The sequence below is a fragment of the Bos taurus genome, chromosome 8, assembly GCF_002263795.3.
Source record: "Bos taurus isolate L1 Dominette 01449 registration number 42190680 breed Hereford chromosome 8, ARS-UCD2.0, whole genome shotgun sequence".
NCBI lineage: Eukaryota > Metazoa > Chordata > Mammalia > Artiodactyla > Bovidae > Bos > Bos taurus.
The window spans coordinates 23099375-23118680 of NC_037335.1; the positions used below are offsets into that span (position 1 = coordinate 23099375).

At 42.7% G+C, this 19306-nt stretch overlaps 2 protein-coding genes across 2 annotated transcripts; both read left to right on the forward strand.

Moving 5' to 3' along the window:
- The first annotated feature begins 3317 nt into the window (after positions 1-3317).
- On the forward strand, positions 3318-4012 carry LOC104968438 (interferon omega-1). The gene has a single exon (XM_003586368.5). It carries the CDS (start codon positions 3350-3352, stop codon positions 4010-4012), a length of 663 nt encoding a protein of 220 aa, XP_003586416.4. The 5' UTR covers positions 3318-3349.
- A 14110-nt stretch (positions 4013-18122) lies between these two features.
- Positions 18123-18870, forward strand: LOC100299481 (interferon omega-1). The gene has a single exon (XM_002689532.6). The coding sequence runs from the start codon at positions 18141-18143 to the stop codon at positions 18801-18803; it is 663 nt and encodes a 220-aa protein (XP_002689578.4). The 5' UTR covers positions 18123-18140; the 3' UTR covers positions 18804-18870.
- The last annotated feature ends 436 nt before the right edge of the window (positions 18871-19306 follow it).

Consider the following 19306-nt stretch of genomic DNA (forward strand, 5'->3'; position numbering starts at 1 on the left):
GTCAGGAAGGAACAGTTAGAACTGGACATGGAACAACAGACTGGTTCCAAATAGGAAAAGGAATTCATCAAGGCAATATATTGTCACCCTGTTTATTTAACTTCTATGCAGAGTACATCATGAGAAACGCTGGACTGGAAGAAACACAAGCTGGAATCAAGATTGCCAGGAGAAATATCAATAACCTCAGATATGCAGATGACACCACCCTTATGGCAGAAAGTGAAGAAGAACCAAAGAGCCTCTTGAGGAAAGTGAAAGTGGAGAGTGAAAAAGTTGGCTTAAAGCTCAACATTCAGAAAACGAAGATCATGGCATCCGGTCCCACCACTTCATGGGAAATAGATGGGGAAACAGTGGAAACAGTGTCAGACTTTACTTTTGGGGGCTCCAAAATCACTGCAGATGGTGACTGCAGCCATGAAATTAAAAGACACTTACTCCTTGGAAGGAAATTTATGACCAACCTAGATAGCATATTCAAAAGCAGAGACATTACTTTGCCAACAAAGGTTCGTCTAGTCAAGGCTATGCTTTTTCCTGTGGTCATGTATGGATGTGAGAGTTGGACTGTGAAGAAAGCTAAGCGTGGAAGAATTGATGCTTTTGAACTGTGCTGCTGGAGAATACTCTTGGGAATCTCTTGGACTGCAAGGAGATCCAACCAGTCCATCCTAAAGGAGAGCAGTCCTGGGTGTTCATTGGAAAGACTGATGCTGAGGCTGAAACTCCAATACTTTGGCCACCTCATGCGAAGAGTTGACTCATTGGGAAAGACTCCGATGCTGGGAGGGATTGGGGGCAGGAGGAGAAGGGGACGACAGAGGATGAGATGGCTGGATGGCATCACTGACTCGATGGACGTGGGTATGAGTGAACTCTGGGAGTTGGTGATGGACAGGGAGGCCTGGCGTGCTGCGATTCATGGGGTAGCAAAGAGTTGGACATGACTGAGCGACTGATCTGATCTGAAAAGCAAGATGATTGGATTTGGAAATTCTTTCACCAACTTACACAAACACATTTTTGCTCTCAGCATCTGAGCACTGCTGATATTTTGGACACCTTGGATCAGGAGAAGAGGAGGTCACCATCAAGAACTGGGGTCCTTCACAGAAACACTCCAGGGGAGAGGATGGGGTTCAGGAAGACAATTTATTTTCCCAACAAATAAACAAGCCCTACTCAGAAGGCGATTTTGAGGCCACAGGATGTGGTGAGCCTGTCCGAGAGAGGGAGTCCAGCAGGTGAGGAAGGGACTCTGTCACTCAGAGGAGAGGGGGTGGCTCCATGTGATCTCTCCCTTCTGAGTGAGGTGCTTCTAGAAAATCCTGGATGTAGAGACTCCTCACCTGCCAGGGTCCAGCCCCGGCTGATCCAGGGTATTCGAAGCGGGGATGGCGTCGGCGAGGATCAGGATACAATAGTTTCAATTAGATATTAATTAGAGATATAAAGAGTAATAGAATAAGGATAGCTCAGTAGGAAAATTCAGTGGAGAAAAGAGGCTGAGTAGCTTGGTCTACGCAGGAGACCAATAAAACTTCAAGATAAGAAGTTTGCACCACTTACGTAGGCCGCAGGCGTCCTTCTGTTCTCCCGAAGGAGAGGAGACACTGAGGCCTCCCCGGTCGGATCTTAGAAGCCCAGGCAAAATTAGTAAGCATGGCGGGTTCCGCGCTCCAGATGGAGACTCAGCCAGAGTGACAGAGAGAGCGACATGGGGAGACCAGTCTTTCGAGGAACTGATCCCAATTCTTTATTTTCCATGGTCTACTTTTATACACTGAGATGTTATGCAAAAGTCACGCAGGGTCAGCAGTCCTGACTTTTATCAAAGTCAGGTGCTTCATACAAATGTATACAGAGGTCTTAGGGGTGTTACATCATCTTCTGGCCAGGGGGCCTGCTGACAATTTATTACCCTCTCCTTGTGACAGCGGTCAGTTAACCAGGACACTTATTTCTCCAGGGGTGATTATTCTTAAAACAGATGCCACCCAAATAAAGTAACATTCCTATAGGGTGAGGGTGTAGTGGGTTTTAGTTAAGGAAAGAATTTACTTAGCCTAAGGTCTAACGTGATTAATATCAAAGGTTAATACTTATTTCTTCTATATATTCATTAATGTGTGTAAGGGCAGGGGATGTGGAGACTTAGCAACAAACATTGGCTCAATAAATGAAAAACCTTTCACCAATACAATTTCTAATCAGCCCACTATACTTATACTAATAGTTTTCTAACTTCTCTAAAGAACCTGTTTTTTAGAAGGTTTAAAGCATCTCGTGCCTCTCACGGTTGGGAGGCTGTGAGCAATCACATGTGGCCGGACAAGCCTGTCAGGCAGGCTAGAGAACCTTCAGAGGAGTTTGTAGGTTAAAACACTCTTGTCACGCCCAGGAGTTTTTATTAACTGGAGCTCTAAGTTAACTCCTTCTCCAAAAGAGGTGGTGGGGGACAACCCCCGTAAAGTCAGAGGTGTAGGTGAGAGCACAAAGTAGTAAAGTAGGCAGGCTCTGGTTATGGGGGTAGATGCTCGAGGATTTCCAGGGGGAATCCTGAGGCTCAATCCCGCCTTTGAGTATGTCAAGCCTCCTTCCTCATGACCTTTGCCACGGGCAGAGTGCCTCACGCTGGCCCCCAACACTCACCCATGTTCCCTGAGAGGAACCAGGATTCTGGTGGGGGTATTGGCCCAGTCTGTGGAGGACGACAGGTCTCCAGTAAGAAAATGGTGGAAAGAAAGGGTGATGTCTGTAATGGCCCTGACCTTGTGGTTCCCTGAAACACAACCACATGGACCTGTAGGAAAGTGTTCTAGAAGGAAGAAAAATGTGGGGTAAGCTCATGGACTGAAAATAATCAGCCTTTTCTCTAAATCAAACACTAAGAAAAATCTATCCTTTGTTTCAAAGAGATCAAGTGCCACAGTGATCTGGTAAATCCCTAAATAAATACAGAAACCATAGGGCTGAGGGAGCCCGGCTTCCTAGGTAAAGTGAGAGGGGAAAATGGAGCCTAAGATGAGGGCTACAAATGTGTTCCTGGAAAAGAGGAGAAGCACATTTATGCATGAGAGACAGGGAGCAATAATATGTGTAATTACAAATGTACTTCAATTCTAACATAAGACGAAGACCTTCTCATTTGATGATAAATATCCATTTGGATAGCACATCTGAAGTTACTGGGAAAAGGTAAAATTAATAGTTTAAATTGATGACAATTTCTTTGACCATATTCAGAATACTTAACAGAAAACCAAAATGGGAAGTAAAAGTGTATAGAAATGATTAGAAAATGAAAATGACTGTGTTCCCTATTTAATGGCCTTGCTTAGAAAGCATGGCATCAGAGAACCTACCTCAAGGTTCCACCAGACGTCTTCCCAGCCAGCCCAGCAGCAGCCTCATCTTCCCCATGGCCTGTGTGCTCTCTCTACTGATGGCCCTGGTGCTGGTCAGCTATGGCCCGGGAGGATCCCTGGGCTGTGACCTGTCTCAGAACCACGTGCTGGTTGGCAGGAAGAACCTTAGGCTCCTGGGCCAAATGAGGCGGCTCTCCCCTCGCTTTTGTCTGCAGGACAGAAAAGACTTCGCTTTCCCTCAGGAGATGGTGGAGGGCGGCCAGCTCCAGGAGGCCCAGGCCTTCTCTGTGCTCCACGAGATGCTCCAGCAGACCTTCAACCTCTTCCACACAGAGCGCTCCTCTGCTGCCTGGGACACCACCCTCCTGGAGCAGCTCCGCACTGGACTCCATCAGCAGCTGGACGACCTGGACGCCTGCCTGGGCCCGGTGACAGGAGAGGAAGACTCTGCCCTGGGAAGGATGGGCCCCACACTGGCCCTGAAGAGGTACTTCCAAGGAATCCATGTCTACCTGAAAGAGAAGGAATACAGCGACTGCGCCTGGGAAATCGTCAGAGTGGAAATCATGAGATCCTTGTCTTCATCAACCAGCTTGCAAGAAAGGTTAAAAATGAGGAATGGAGACCTGAACTCACCTTGACATGACTCTCATTGACTAATATTCCACATCACCCTTGTACACTCTGGTGTTGTCATTTCAGAAGACTCTGGTTTCTTCTTTAGCCACCAGATTTATTGAATTAGTTCAGCCAATATATAGTAATGCTGTATTAGTAAGCAAGTAGATGTAAAAGGGGTATCAGTCCATAAGCAAAGACTGTTTGATGTTATTTATTTATATTTTATTGATTTAATGTATTACTCTATCTCAATGTTATATTTTCATATAAAATATGTATATGCTTACATTGTATTAAGATTTAGAAAATATATTCCCCTTTCTATTTCATTAAAATTATTTGTTTTATTTATTAAATACTTACCAAGGTAAACTTCTTGAGTTTTTTTTAATTTTAAAAACTTAAATCCTTATTTTGTCTATATATACCTATCACAAAACAGTATTTGTTCCCTTTATACTGTGGAACAGTTCTATCACTTTCCAACAAATGTCCGTCAAAAGGTGGACTTCTTCAAGTTCTCTGGTGGTACAGTTTTTAGGACTCTGAGTTTTCCCTCCATGGAGCCTCCGTTAGGGAACTAAGTTCCTACAAGCTGTTGAGTGTGCCAAAAAGAAAACAGGTAGAAAGGAGATTATGAAATTGTAGAAAATGGTTAATTTTGATGTCATGCTGCTGCTGCTGCTGCTGCTAAGTCGCTTCAGTCGTGTCCGACTCTGTGTGACCCCACAGACGGCAGCCCACCAGGCTCCCCCATCCCTGGGATTCTCCAGGCAAGAACACTGGAGTGCATTGCCATTTCCTTGGTGTCATCAGATCAGATCAGTCTCAGTCATGTCCGACTCTTTGCGACCCCATGAATCGCAGCAAGCCAGGCCTCCCTGTCCATCACCAACTCCCCGAGTTCACTCAGACCCACGTCCATAGAGTCAGTGATGCCATCCAGCCATCTCATCCTCTGTCATCCCCTTCTCCTCCTGCCCCCAATCCCTCCCAGCATCAGAGTCTTTTCCAATGAGTCAACTCTTCACATCAGGTGGCCAAAGTACTGGAGTTTCAGCTTTAGAATCATTCCTTCCAAAGAAATCCCAGGGCTGATCTCCTTCAGAATGGACTGGTTGGATCTCCTTGCAGTCCAAGAGACTCTCAAGAGTCTTCTCCAACACCACAGTTCAAAAGCATCAATTCTTTGGCGCTCAGCTTTCTTCACAGTCCAACTCTCACATCCATACATGACCACAGGAAAAACCATAGCCTTGACTAGACGAATCTTTGTTGGCAAAGTAATGTCTCTGCTTTTGAATATGCTATCTTAATGTCATAGGCATAACTAATTTATACCCACAGATTGGTATCTGTGGGTATAAATTAGTTGATAGAATGGTTGATATACATATCTGAGGGAAGCAGTCACCTCCTGCAGGAAAGCTGATGACATACGGTGTTGACTGGCTGCTCCTGACTCCTATTACTCTGCCTCCCACCTTCTCCTCAGTACTGCCTTACTGAGCAATTCACTCCCTTCCACAATACCTTCACTGCCTCCAACACAGGAGCTCTGTTCTGTGCTGGTTTCTTCTAGCTGCATGGTGTAGTCAGAGTGGAAGCCACAGGAAAAGAGCCCAAGTGAAAGGAGAGTTCTAGAAATTCCAAAACCTCTGAATCCCAACTCTGCTATTTACCAGCAGTGACATCCTAAAAAATATCACAAACACTATAGATCAGTTTCTTCATCTTTAATATGGGGACAGTAAGAGTAGTTTTCACAGGATTACTGTTTGGATTCATGAGTTTATATCACACAAGAGGCATCAAGTGCTCCTGGCAGAAATCATCAGGACTGTTAGAATCACAGAGTGACTGCCCTCAGGGAGGAGACAGGACAGCCGCCCTGAGACAGCGACTGGAGGGCAGCACTGGAAAGGTGCTTGCCCCTGACAAAGGTATTTTCTTTCAACTTCGGTGCTGGTTTCACAGTGTTTTCTGTGTGAGAACTTTCCTTTGCTGTATGCTGAAGAGAATTCCAATTTCTGGGTTTCATATTTCTAAAAGCATGAGTAGAAAATGCTTTGATGTAATACAAAGACGAATAATGGGGAAAGTATAGAGATCTCATATCAATGCAGAAAGTCAAACACATGCAGAGGCAGGAAGGAAAGAGCAGGCGCTGTGAAATGGACTTCTGCCCTCCAGTCCTACGCCGTCCCAGCTTGGATCCTAGTTCTCTTTTCAGTAAAGTCCCTTGTCCATACTTGCTGGCAAGATCACCTCCAGGAGCCTCTGCATTGCTACTGAAAGACCAAAACCCAACAAAGAGTTCCGAAACCAATTGTTACCCTTCTCATACTAAAGATGGGAGAAACATTATTAATGAATGAAGTGTGATTTTCTGAAACCCCCAGGGGACTCACGCCACGGGGCACCTTCCAGGATTGCTGCAGCTAGTGCCCTTGCCCCCACGGCAAGCCCCTGCTGACCCACCTCCACAGGAGACTCCACCTTTAGCAGGTAGGTCTGGTTCAGTCTCCTGTGGGGTCACTGCTGCTCAGTTCCCTTGCGTCTTGGTGCTCGCAAGATTTTGTTTGTCCCCTTTGAGAATGGAGTCTCTTTTCCATAGTCCTGTGGAAGACTTGTAATCAAATCTCCCTGGCCTTCAGAGTCGGATTCCCTGGGGATACCCAGTCCCTCTGCTGGATCTGCAGACCCGGAAGACTGAAGTCAGTCTTAGAACCTTCACAACAGTGAGAGAACTTTTTTGGTAGTACTGTTTTCCAGTTCGTTGGTTTCCCACCTGGCAGATATGACATTTATTTTTATTGTGCTTGAGCCCCTTCTACTATCTCGTTGTAATTTCTTTTTTGTCTTTGGACATGGGGTATCTTTTTTGGGTGGGCTCCAGAGTCCTCCTGTGGACAGTTTTCAACAGCTCATTGCGATTTTGGTGCTCTTGCAAGAGATGAGTGCATGTCCTTCTACTCCACCATCTTGAAACAGAAACTAAGCCAACTTCAATACTTGGCCATTTGAAATATGTTGAAGCATCTCATGCACACCCACCATATCTTTTATTCAGCACCATGGACCTATGTTTGGCTGAGATTTGAACAGGAGGTTAATTACTGGAAATAGGTATATTCTCTATCTTCAAACAGTATGATTTTCTAAGAAGGAGTTTAATAATCAATACGTCAATGTGATGCACAGAAAATATCATTACTGAGGTATATCCAAGTTCCTGCAGTAACAAGCCAGGGTTCATTTACAAAAATTGATCAACAAAGATTCCAGCAATTTATACATTTCATTTACCATATTTCAACTATTATTGTTTTAAGAATTTCCTACAGTCTGTACTTTTCAAGATCAAGGCCTTCCTGGAGAAGGAAATGGCAACACACTCAGTATTCTTGCCTGGAAAAGTCCATGGACAGAGCAGCTTGGCGGACAGCAGTCCATGGGGTTACATGACTGAGCACGCGTGCATGAGGGTGGAGGGAGATGGGTTGGTAACAATAAACTGGTAGAACTAAAAGAAAAAAAAAAAAGATCAAGGCCTTGCTTTTTAGTTTTAAACACCCCTCCCCCACACACATCCTCCATCAGGACCATCTAACCGAGAGTCCCTTGAACGGTGAGGAATTGACTCCCCAGAGCAGGACACGTCTCCATTTCTTATTCCCACCCAGCATCCTGCACAATGGTAGCATACTACTGGTCCTCAGGGTTGTCAATAAAAGTGTAAGTGTAATAATGATAATAATAATGATGATAAGCTTAAAAGAGTTTTACCAATTAAACTGTTTGAAAATGACAATCTTGCTGCATTGTGTGTGTGTGTGTGTGTGGCTTACTCTTGTCTTCTTATGTGACCAGTATATTTGTTATCTGGGCATCTCTTTAGTCTTCCCTCAACTTTTGGCACTATTTAGTCCAGTTGTTTTTTCTATCCTATACTACAGTTTTCTCAGCTTTAAAATAGGAATATGGGAGTGGATATATGTGTATTTATAGTTGATTTACATTGTTGTACAACAGAAATCAAGAAAACATTGTAAAGCAATCAGTGTCCAATTGAAAATAAAATAGAGATAATGAGAATACTGTACTCCATTCAATATACCATCTCATTTTATGTGCTTTATATAATGTTAATATAACAACTTACAAAGTTATCATAAATAGTAGATTATATAAAGCAGCAGGGACACATTAAACGTAACTCTGAGAGTTGTTCTGTGACAGGTGTATACAAAGGTTTCACCATTATTTCATGTCTACCCTAAGAATGGTTATGCCATATCTGTGCCTTGCTCAGCTCTAATTTTTAATGCAAAAATTCTACCTCTGCAAATTAGAATAGGTTAATCTTTTCTACGGAGATAGAAATGGCAACCTACTCCAGTATTCTTGCCTAGAGAATCCTGTGGATAGAGAAGCCTGGTGGGCTGCTGTCCATGGGGTCGCACAGAGTTGGACACAACTGAAGTGACTTAGCATGCATGCACTGGAGAAGGAAATGGCAATCCACTCCAGTGTTCTTGCCTGGAGAATCCCAGGAATGGAGAAGCCAGGTGGGCTGCTGTCTATGGGGTCACACAGAGTCAGACATGACTGAAGCGACTTAGCAGCAGAAATCTTTTTTTATATTGTACAAAGCATATCTACACATTTTTACATTTTACTAGCAAATGAAATAATCTCATAGCTGTACCAAGCACAGCGAGATATTTACTGGGCATCAAATCAACATGCAATCAGTGCATTTGGCATAAAAGATGCTTATTAAGTAGCAAATAGTATATTAAGTGTAAACTTACATTATGTTGAAATAAAAAACATCTTGATTATGAATTTTAAAGCAACTTATCTGTATGAAATGACATTTTTAAAAAGTTAGTAAAACTCTTCAGTGGAAAACTATGTATAAATTTGAAAGCTTAACATACAATCCTAGATTAAAAGAAATGAGAAGAAAGATTTTGAAAACTGAAATTATTTAAGGTAGTTAATGCGTCATAAGTTTGTCAACTACAGCTTTTGCTCAATTGAACTAAGATGAACAAAGAAGTAATTTTGAACACATTGCAGATGATTTTGCTTCCACTGAAGCCAGAACCTTAAAGTCTTGTTTTGGCTTAAGGAAAATAAACTTGGTGTGAGTTTAAGACTTACCTATACATTTAAAAACATTTTTCAACTACTTGATCATTAGAGGAGAAATTAACCATTTAAATTAAATGACATCACTTTCCCTTTTGAGGGGCTCCTTGAAGTCTCAGTCTTGTCCTCAAGTCTTCCCACTGGAGGGTTCCAATATCAGGTAGATGCCCTTCCAGACTGTAGATGCCTTTCAACTTTCCCTGAATCACTCCTTTCCCCAGAAACAACCCTGAATCTGAAAACACACCACAATATGCTCTGATTTCCAGCCGCTAATCACTGCATAAACAGGCACCAGTGTAAACTGCTCTGGCTAAAATCTCATCCCAGGAAGGGGAGGATGGATGTAGCTGCAGGTGCAGAAATCAAAGGCTCTGAGCAAAGCCACTACAAAACACCCCTGGGCAGTCTAGTCCGAAAAGAAAGTTTCCTCACTGCTCCTGGGGCCCCACGAGCTCCTGGGGCCCCAGCGACGCCTTGCCCTGGCATGAGGCTCCTGTCAACCGGGACTCTCTGGTTGTCCTTGGTGGTACCCATGCTCAAGTTCAAGGCTCTTGACCTGGAGTCGGTTTCCGCTAGGCGAGCAGGGCCAGTTGGTCTGTTACAGGGAGATCTGCGGTGCCCATCCCAGCCACAGAGGTGTAGGGAAGGCAGCTTGGAGCTCCTTGTTAAGCTGTAGCACTGGGACTCAGTTTCACTAAAGCTCTGAGTTTGGTGATTCCTCGTCTCTAGGAGGATGGCAATGGTGATGATCACCATTCTCCAGGGCTGGATAACTTCACCCTCTGTGTCATCAGGGAAGGGGTTGGCATCTGGTGAGCTTGGTGATGCTGCAGATGTCAGGTTGTGCCAGGCTTTATCCAGCTGTTTCCAGCAACTTCCTGCAAATAAGATCTTTAATAGGTCAAAACTGTCATTTTCCACACTTTTCTCTTTTGTTTCCACTGAAAAGATTTTCCCTTCTGTTCTGGGCATCAGAGAATGTCACAGCTTCGATGTTTCTTCTGTGTTATTACACTGGAAATGAAATATACTCATGGAAGTCTCAATCAAAAAGGAGATATTCATCTACATGAGTCAACTGAGCTTGAAATAAAAACCCAAAGCTCAATCTAATTATCTTCTTTAGTCTAAAAGAAGACTCAGAGGTGTGATGCCATAGTCTATTCTGACAGTTTAAATTGCACCAAGATAAATCCTGCCACAACTCTCTGCATTTCCTTTTTAAGATGTAATATATAAGGTTTGCATTCTTCCACGATTGATAGGACCATAGTTCCGATTTTCTGATGGTCTACAGAAAACAGTGGCATAATACTCAGTTCAACTCAGTTCAGTCACTCAGTTGTGTCCAACTCTTTGCGACCCCATGGACTACAGCACGCCAGGCCTCCCTGTCCATCACCAACTCCTGGAGTCCACTCAAATTCATGGGCATTGAGTTGGTTTGCCATCCAACCATCTCATCCTCTGTAGTCCCCTTCTTCCCCTAATTTCAATCTTTCCCAGCATCAGGATCTTTTCCAAGGAGTCAGTTCTTCACATCAGGTGGCCAAAGTATTGGAGTTTCAGCTTCAGTATCAGTCCTTCCAATGAATATTCAGGATTGATTTCCTTTAGGATGGAGTGGCTGGATCTCCTTGCTGTCCAAGGGACTCTCGAGAATCTTCTCCAATACCATAGTTCAAAAGCACTAGTTCTTCCACGTTCAGTTTTCTTTATACTCCAACTCTCACATCCATACATGACTACTGGAAAAACCATAGGCTTGACTAGATCGATCTTTGTTGGCAAAGTAATGTCTCTGCTTTTTAATATGCTGTCTAGGTTGGTCATAGCTTTTCTTCCAAGGAGCAAGCGTCTTTTAATTTCATGGCTGCAATCACCATCTGCAGTGATTTTGGAGCCCCAAAATAAAGCCTCTGACTCTTTCCATTGTTTCCCTATCTATTTGCCATGAATGATAGGACTAGATGCCACGATCTTGGTTTTCTGAATGTTGAGTTTTAAGCCAATTTTTTTATTCACCTCTTTCACTTTCATCAAGAGGCTGTTTGGTTCTTCTTCACTTTCTGCTACAAGGGTGGTGTCATCTGCATATCTGAGGTTATTGATATTTCTCCCGACAATCTTGATTCCAGCTTGTGCTTCATCTAGTCCAGTATTTCTCATGATGTACTCTGCATATAAGTTAAACAAGCAGGGTGACAATATACAGCCTTGACAGACTCCTTTTCCTATTTGGAACCAATCTGTTGTTCTATGTTCAGTTCTAACTGTTGCTTCTTGACTTGCATACAGATTTCTCAGGAGGCAGATCAGGTGGTCTGCTATTCCCATCTCTTGAAGAATTTTCCACAATTTGTTGTGATCTATACAGTCAAAGGCTTTGGCATAGTCAATAAAGCAGAAGTAGATGTTTTTCTGGAACTTTTCAATGATCCAACGGATGTTGGCAATTTGACCTCTGGTTCCTCTGCATTTTCTAAAACCAACTTGAACATTTGAAAGTTCACGGTTCACATACTGTTGAATCCTGGCTTGGAAAATTTTGAGCATTACTTTGCGAGTATGCGAGATGAATGCAATTATGCAGTAGTTTGAGCATTCTTTGGCACTGCCTTTCTTTGGGATTGGCATGAATTTTATACTTAGTTTATAATTTTTATTTTTCATTAAATTCTTACTATAAAAACATTCTTTATTTCTTTTTCTTTAAAATGAAACGCCAAGCTGAATGCATAACTTGATTAAACAATTCATTTTACAAGTCCTTGACCCCCTTTTTTGATTTTCAGATTTGAATAAAAAATACACTTCCTTTAGCCAGGTTGTGTGTTGCTCTCAAGACCTAGATGTAAATGTAACTAATTCAGTCATTTTTGTAGCTTTGATTTTTTAAAAAGAAATTAACCTCAAATCAATAATCAGTTAATTCATAATAAAATGTTCACTAAGGTCCATCTAGTGAAGGCTATGGTTTTTCCAGTGGTCATGTATGGATGTGAGAGTTGGACTGTGAAGAAAGCTGAGCGCCAAAGAATTGATGCTTTTGAACTGTGGTGTTGGAGAAGACTCTTGAGAGTCCCTTGGACTGCAAGGAGATTTAACCAGTCCATTCTGAAGGAGATCAGCCCTGGGATTTCTTTGGAAGGAATGATGCTGAAGTTGACACTCCAGTACTTCGGCCACCTGATGCGAAGAGTTGACTCATTGGAAAAGATTCTGATGCTGGGAGGGATTGGAGGCAGGAGGAGAAGGGGATGACAGAGGATGAGATGGCTGGATGGCATCGCCGACTTGATGGACATGAGTCTGAGTGAACTCGGGGAGTTGGTGATGGACAGGGAGGCCTGGCATGCTGCAATTCATGGGGTCGCAAAGAGTCAGACACGACTGAGAGACTGAACTGAACTGAATTAGTAGCAGAAATGAATATCAGGTTGAATGCTACAATGAAATGGAGAAAACTGGAATTCTGCCAGTAGAATGTGGAGCAAGATGTGACAGGATATAAAAAGTTAACTACTACAATTAATTAGTAAACATTTCAGTGAAAATGCCCACTGGATGTTGGAGATGGCAATTTACAAGCAATTTCATGAAATGTAAAGCATGGAACAGAAAAACTGATCAAGTGGGAAATGAGTATCAAATGGGAAAAAGACTTCAAATTGAGTCCTATGACCTCAACCTTCAAAGGGAGGGAATGCCCCAACGGAAGCAGAGATGGAATGGCCGTGTGTTAGCAACACAAGAGAGAGCGGTGAAAAGACAGAGATGGAAGGGTTGCAACCCCTTAAGACTCAATGCATTCGTGGATATGTAGATGGAAAGTTCTTCCTACTTGGGAAAAGAGATGACACTGACCACCTTAGTGAGAGCTTGCTTGGTAGAATTAATCAACAGAAACCAGCAGGTTTCTTAATGAAGAAGGAATCAATGATGTGTTGAACATTATGGAAAATCACAGCACAGGCCCTTTAGGTTTACATTTTTACTTTCCTATTAAGCTAGGAATCTCAAGATGATACACAAAGTGGTTCAGAAGAAGCAAGACAATAGCAGCAAGTCCTCAGGACATGGAACAATACAGATGAGCAGAAATGAGGCAAGCATTTCTCTACAACATTCCTTTCCAGAGAATGAGAAGACTGAAGTGGATGCTGAGAGCACAGAGACAGCATGAAAGCCTAGCTACTAGCTGTGCCTCCAGCACAGGTGACATTCATACCACAGCAGGCTTCAGAGTCTCTGAAGGGAGGAGGGTCACGCCCATCACAGTTGCAGACTTGCTACCTCCTTAGGACCCAGCAAGTTATCACAGAGCAGGGCAAGACGTGCCTGGGGACAATGAAATGCAAGGAAGTTCTTTAACTCCATCATGATACCTTTGCCTCTTTCAGAGACAAGCAAAATTAAACAATCTTAAATAGAAGGGACACAGGCAGCGATTTTAATACACTTAGCAACTAGCGTGACAGAGCCTTCCTGAAAGGACACATATCAGTAATGTACACTCTGGAAGATCACAATTCCTAAAAGTAGCAAAGATCTTTGTGGAAATTCATGTATTTAATGTAGGCAATTTGGAAAAAGGACATTGATGAATCAATCGTCTTTTTCTTGTTTCCAGTTGGTACAAACAGCAGTGAGCAGGAACATTTAAAGTCAGTTCAGTTCAGTTCAGTCCAGTCCCTCAGTCGTGTCCGACTCTTTGCGACCCCATGAATCATCAGAGAGACATTTAAAGTACATTTAGAGGCTTGGAAACCTGTCTGAGGAATAGGGTCCTAAAAGAAGCAAAAACCATTCCTATATTACTGTTAAAATATCATTTTATTAACAAATGATTTCTTAAACAATATTTTTATTAAAGTTCTACAGTATTATTTTATAATGTTTAATACATTGAGGCTAGAACTTTAAATAAATTCAACTATACAAAACCATGAGGCTGACCCTGGAGTCCAAGGTAGTCTCTCCACGCTAAGGAGTCCTTTCAAAACCTTCCATAATTCTGTCCAGGAAGTATGTATGCTCTTCCATCTTGGTAATACATGAGGCTTTCTCAGTACCCACATCTGAATTCATGGTTGGAAAAATAAAGAAAAGAGGTTCTTCACTGGACTCTATCAGTAAACAATAGGATGACCCATCTGGACTGGAGGTGAGAAATGCAGGTGTCTTCACTATGAATGAGACCAGCAAGTTGACCTGAGGAGGTCTTCTGCAAAGGGTCCTTGTCAACTGAAAAATACTGACAACATGACTGCCAGAGTTCAGTTTTTTTGGAGGACTAGTGAGGACTATAACTGGAGGACGAACTCTCCTCAGCTCTGAGGAACTGCTCCAAGGACTTAGAGGGTGTCAGCACATACATGATTATGCTGAAGGGGTTACGTGCCATCACTTGGTAGAAGGTGGCTGAGAGTCAGGAGGTACAGATGTCTCTCTGAAAGATCTTACAGCGTTTCTAAGTATGAGAAGTTGCAAAAATTGGGTTCATAAATTTTTCTCAGAAAATTATCTAACTCTCTGCTGGCCTGTTGGACAGGAATAGATAGGGAAGCCTGGCGTGCAACTATCAATGGGGTTGCAAAGAGCTGGACACAATGGAGGGACCTGAACTGCCAGCCTGCTGTGTCAGTTTTCCTGCAGCACAGAGTGCCTCTTTCCTGATCTCCACCCTGAACTCCTATCAAGCGTGTGTTGGAGGTCAGGGACTGCAGTGGGTAGTGACTTCATTCAGGTAGAACCAGATGCGGAGTGTCATTTTAGTTGTAATCTTATAGGAGAAATGTCAGAGCTAAAATGGATGGAAATTGTTAGATGTTTTTCTTTTGTTCTTAAACTCATGAGAAAAGTCAAGAGTCTAAAATACAAAGATACCAGGGATACTATATTTCATTGAAGAAAGTGTGAAAGTGTTAGTCCCTAGTCATGTCCAACTCTTTGCAACTTCATGGACTATAGCTCTCCAAGCTTCGCTGTCCATGGAATTTTCCAGGGAAGAATATTGGAGTTGATTGCCATTCCCTTCACCAGTGGATCTTCCCTACCTTGGGATCGAACCCAGATCTCCTGCATGGCAGACAGATTCTTTACCATTGGAACCACCAGGGAAGCCCATATTTGACTGAAGAAATCACTCATAAAATCTTAGACCTACCACCTTGTGGCTTGTGGGATCCCATTTTTCATACCCAGGACTAAATCCAGGTCACAGTGTGAAAGGACCAGATCCTGACCAGTAGGAAAGTCCCGTTCGTTTTTATTTTTTTTTCAATTAGCAGAAAAATCTATTCCCCTCTAACTGCTGCTGCTGCTGCTAAGTCACTTCAGTCATGTCCGACTCTGTGCGACCCCAGAGACAGCAGCCCACCAGGCTCTACCGTCCCTGGGATTCTCCAGGCAAGAACACTGGAGTGGGTTGCCATTTCCTTCTCCAATGCATGAAAGTGAAAAGTGAAAGGGAAGTCGCTCAGTCGTGTCTGACTCTTATCGACCCCATGGACTACAGCCTACCAGGCTCCTCTATCCATGGGATTTTCCAGGCAAGAGTACTGGAGTGGGGTGCCATTGCCTTCTCCATCCCCTCTAACTACTTAATAGCAATTTTGTCTATTTTGATGAGACCTTAAAGAGATTTCTCTAGACTTAAGACCACCTCCCTTATTGCCCTTCAAAACTATTAACAGTGACCCTTTAGCATTTGCAGGGGATATTAGGGCTTTTGTCATCGCCTTCAATTTATTTTGTTGGTTTCCCAGTATCATGTTCATTTGAACCCTTCACTCTTTTTAATGGGCTTGTTCAGATAAATCATTATAAAGCTCCTTTGTATTTGGTACATTGGGAATAGTTCAATGCTCCAGATTGATATTTCTCTCCAGTTGTATAAATGCTGTGATCCAAATAGGGTTAATGAGACCCTGAGTTAATATTTTAAAGAGCTTAAAATGTCAAGTCTATTAGCAGCAAACAAAATTCAGTTACTACTTTTTAATATTATGATTACTATTACCCAGATTAATATAATGATCTTTGGAATTATCTGATTCCCTTTTATTTAATTTTAGTTTTCGTAAAGCATCTTCTCATTGTTGAGAGATTTATCACTTAGACAGATGCTCAGGAAGGTTGGTCTCCACAATCCTGCCAGAGAGCATTAGTTTTCTAGCAACTGGGATTCCTTGTGAGCTGATGGGTGTGACTTCTTCCTTCTCTCCTAAAACTGATCTTACATGGATTAAATGAAAGAAAAATGAGGTAACTAATCCTGCAAAGCAAAGGGCAGTCAACTGACCCAGAACTTTTCCTTCATTGAGTTTCTGGCAGACGCAGCTGTGTCCCAGCCTTTCTGTTGTTCACACTGGCCTCATCCTTCCCCTCTGCCTCAGCGTGTCCCCAGCTGTGCTGCACTGAAGTTTGCTAACTCAGAAAACGTCATCGTGTCAGGGGAAAGCCACTTCCCTTTTTTCATATTCATGACGTTCAGATTTACATTTGTTTTCTTTTTGTCTACATTTGTTTTCTCATCTCGAATTTTACTTTCTAGGAAAGTTGCAAAGAAAAACAAATCTGAAGTTTTGAAAATGATAGAGATACAGCCCCTCTGGCTTTCTTTACTTCCTTTTATTGTTCTCACCTCATCATGAATTAGGACTAGAGCAGGAGCAGTGAGACCAATCTTGTCCAGTGTGTCAATATAAATTAAAACAACTTCAACTGAAGAATCACCCACAAGCAAAGAAAGAAGGCTATTTCCCCCTGACTGAGTAGTGTGAGTCTCACTGCCCTGCATTCTCAGGGGAAGACAGAGACAGAGGAACAAAGCCCAGTGGAATCAACTGACTGAATGAACAACTGAAGCTCACTAGGTTCTGTGACATGAACTTCTGATGAGAGACAGCAACACCGCTGAATCTCATTCCGCCAACTCAGAAACTCTGAACATCACACGTGTTCAAAACATTAAAAGAGTAGAATGATAAAATCTATATTTGGTAAAATAAAAATTATCTATTAAAGGTAAAATAATTGCAGTTGGATAATTCCTCTACTTGCACAAACACACTTTAGCTCTCAGCGCCTTAGCACTATTGACACTTAGGACGCCTGGAGACATGGGTCAGGAGAAGAGGGGTCACCACTGGGAACTTGGGAGTCCAGCAGGTGCGGAAGGGACTCTGTCACTCTAGAGGACAGGGGGTGGCTCCATGTGATCTCTCCCTGTGAGTGAGGTGCTGCTGGGGAAATACAATTATTCTGGAATTAGAGTCTCCTCACCCATGTTCCCCAAGAAGAACCAGGATTCTGGTGGGGATATTGGCCCAGTCTGTGGAGGAAAATAGGTGTCCAGGATGAAAATGGTGGAAAGAAAGGGCGATGTCTGTAATAGTCCTGACTTGATGGTTCCCTAAAACACAACTACAGGGCCTGAAGGAATATGTTCCAAAAGGAGGAGAAACGTGGGAAGAGCTCATGAACTTGTTATAATCAGACTCTTTTCTAAATCAAACACTAAAGATAATCCATCTTTTGTTTCAAAGACCGTATTTGCCAGAGTAATCTGGTAAATCGCTTATAAATACAGAAACCACAGGGCTGAGGGAGCCTGGTTTCCTATGTAAAGTAAGAGGGGAAAATGGAGGCTAAGATCAGGGCTACAGATGAGTTCATGGACAAGAACAGAGCAACATTTATGCATGAGAGACAAAAAGCAATAATGTGTGTAATTACAAACATACATCACTCCTGAGTTAAGAAAAAGACCTTTCTCATTTGATTGATAAATATCCATTTGGATGGGCACATAGGAAGTTATTGGGAAATACACAAAATTAATAGTTTAGATTTATGACATTTTATTTGATCATATTGTAAATACATAAAGGAAAATCAAAAAAGGAAGTAAAAGTGTATAGAAATGATTAGAAAATGAAAACTATCATGTTCCCTATTTAATGACCTCGCTTAGAAAGCATGGCATCAGAGAACCTACCTCAAGGTTCCACCAGACGCCGTCTCAGCCAGACCAGCAGCAGCCTCATCTTCCCCATGGCCTGTGTGCTCTCTCTACTGATGGCCCTGGTGCTGGTCAGCTATGGCCCGGGAGGATCCCTGGGCTGTGACCTGTCTCAGAACCACATGCTGGTTGGCAGGAAGAACCTTAGGCTGCTGGGCCAAATGAGGAGACTGTCCTCTCGCTTCTGTCTGCAAGACAGAAAAGACTTCACTTTCCCCCAGGAGATGGTGGAGGGCAGCCAGCTCCAGGAGGCCCAGGCCATCTCTGTGCTCCACGAGATGCTCCAGCAGACCTTCAACCTCTTCCACACAGAGCGCTCCTCTGCTGCCTGGGACACCACCCTCCTGGAGCAGCTCCACACTGGACTCCATCAGCAGCTGGATGACCTGGACGCCTGCCTGGGGCAGGTGATGGGAGAGGAAGACTCTGCCCTGGGAAGGATGGGCCCCACACTGGCCATGAAGAGGTACTTCCAGGGCATCCATGTCTACCTGAAAGAGAAGGAATACAGTGACTGCGCCTGGGAAATCGTCAGACTGGAAATCATGAGAGCCTTGTCTTCATCAACCAGCTTGCAAGAAAGGTTAAGAATGATGGATGGAGACCTGAACTCACCTTGAGATGACTCTCACTGACTAAGATGCCACATCACCCTTGTATGCTCACCTGTAGTCATTTCAGAAGACTGATTTCTGCTTTAATCACAAAATTTATTAAATTAATTCAACCAGTACTTTGTCGGTAGTAGGAAGTAAATGTATTCAATTTAGGGGGATTCAGTCCTAAGCAATGACTGCATTGATGTTATTTATTATTTGTTTGCTTATTTATTTAGTTATATTTATTCTTTTATCTCATCATATTTATTTTCTCATATAAAAGATTTTTTTACACTGTATTAAAATTTAGAAAATACATTTACATTTCCAGTTCATTAAATTTGTAATTTCTTTTATTTATTAAATCTTTATGAAGATGAATTTCCTGAGTTTTTATTGTTTTTATTTAGTTTGTAAGTCAAGTCCAACTCTTTTGTACCCCATAGATTGTAGCTTGCCAGGCTTCCCTTGTCCATGGGATTTCCCAGGCAAGAATACTGGTGTGGGTTGCCATTCCCTTCTCC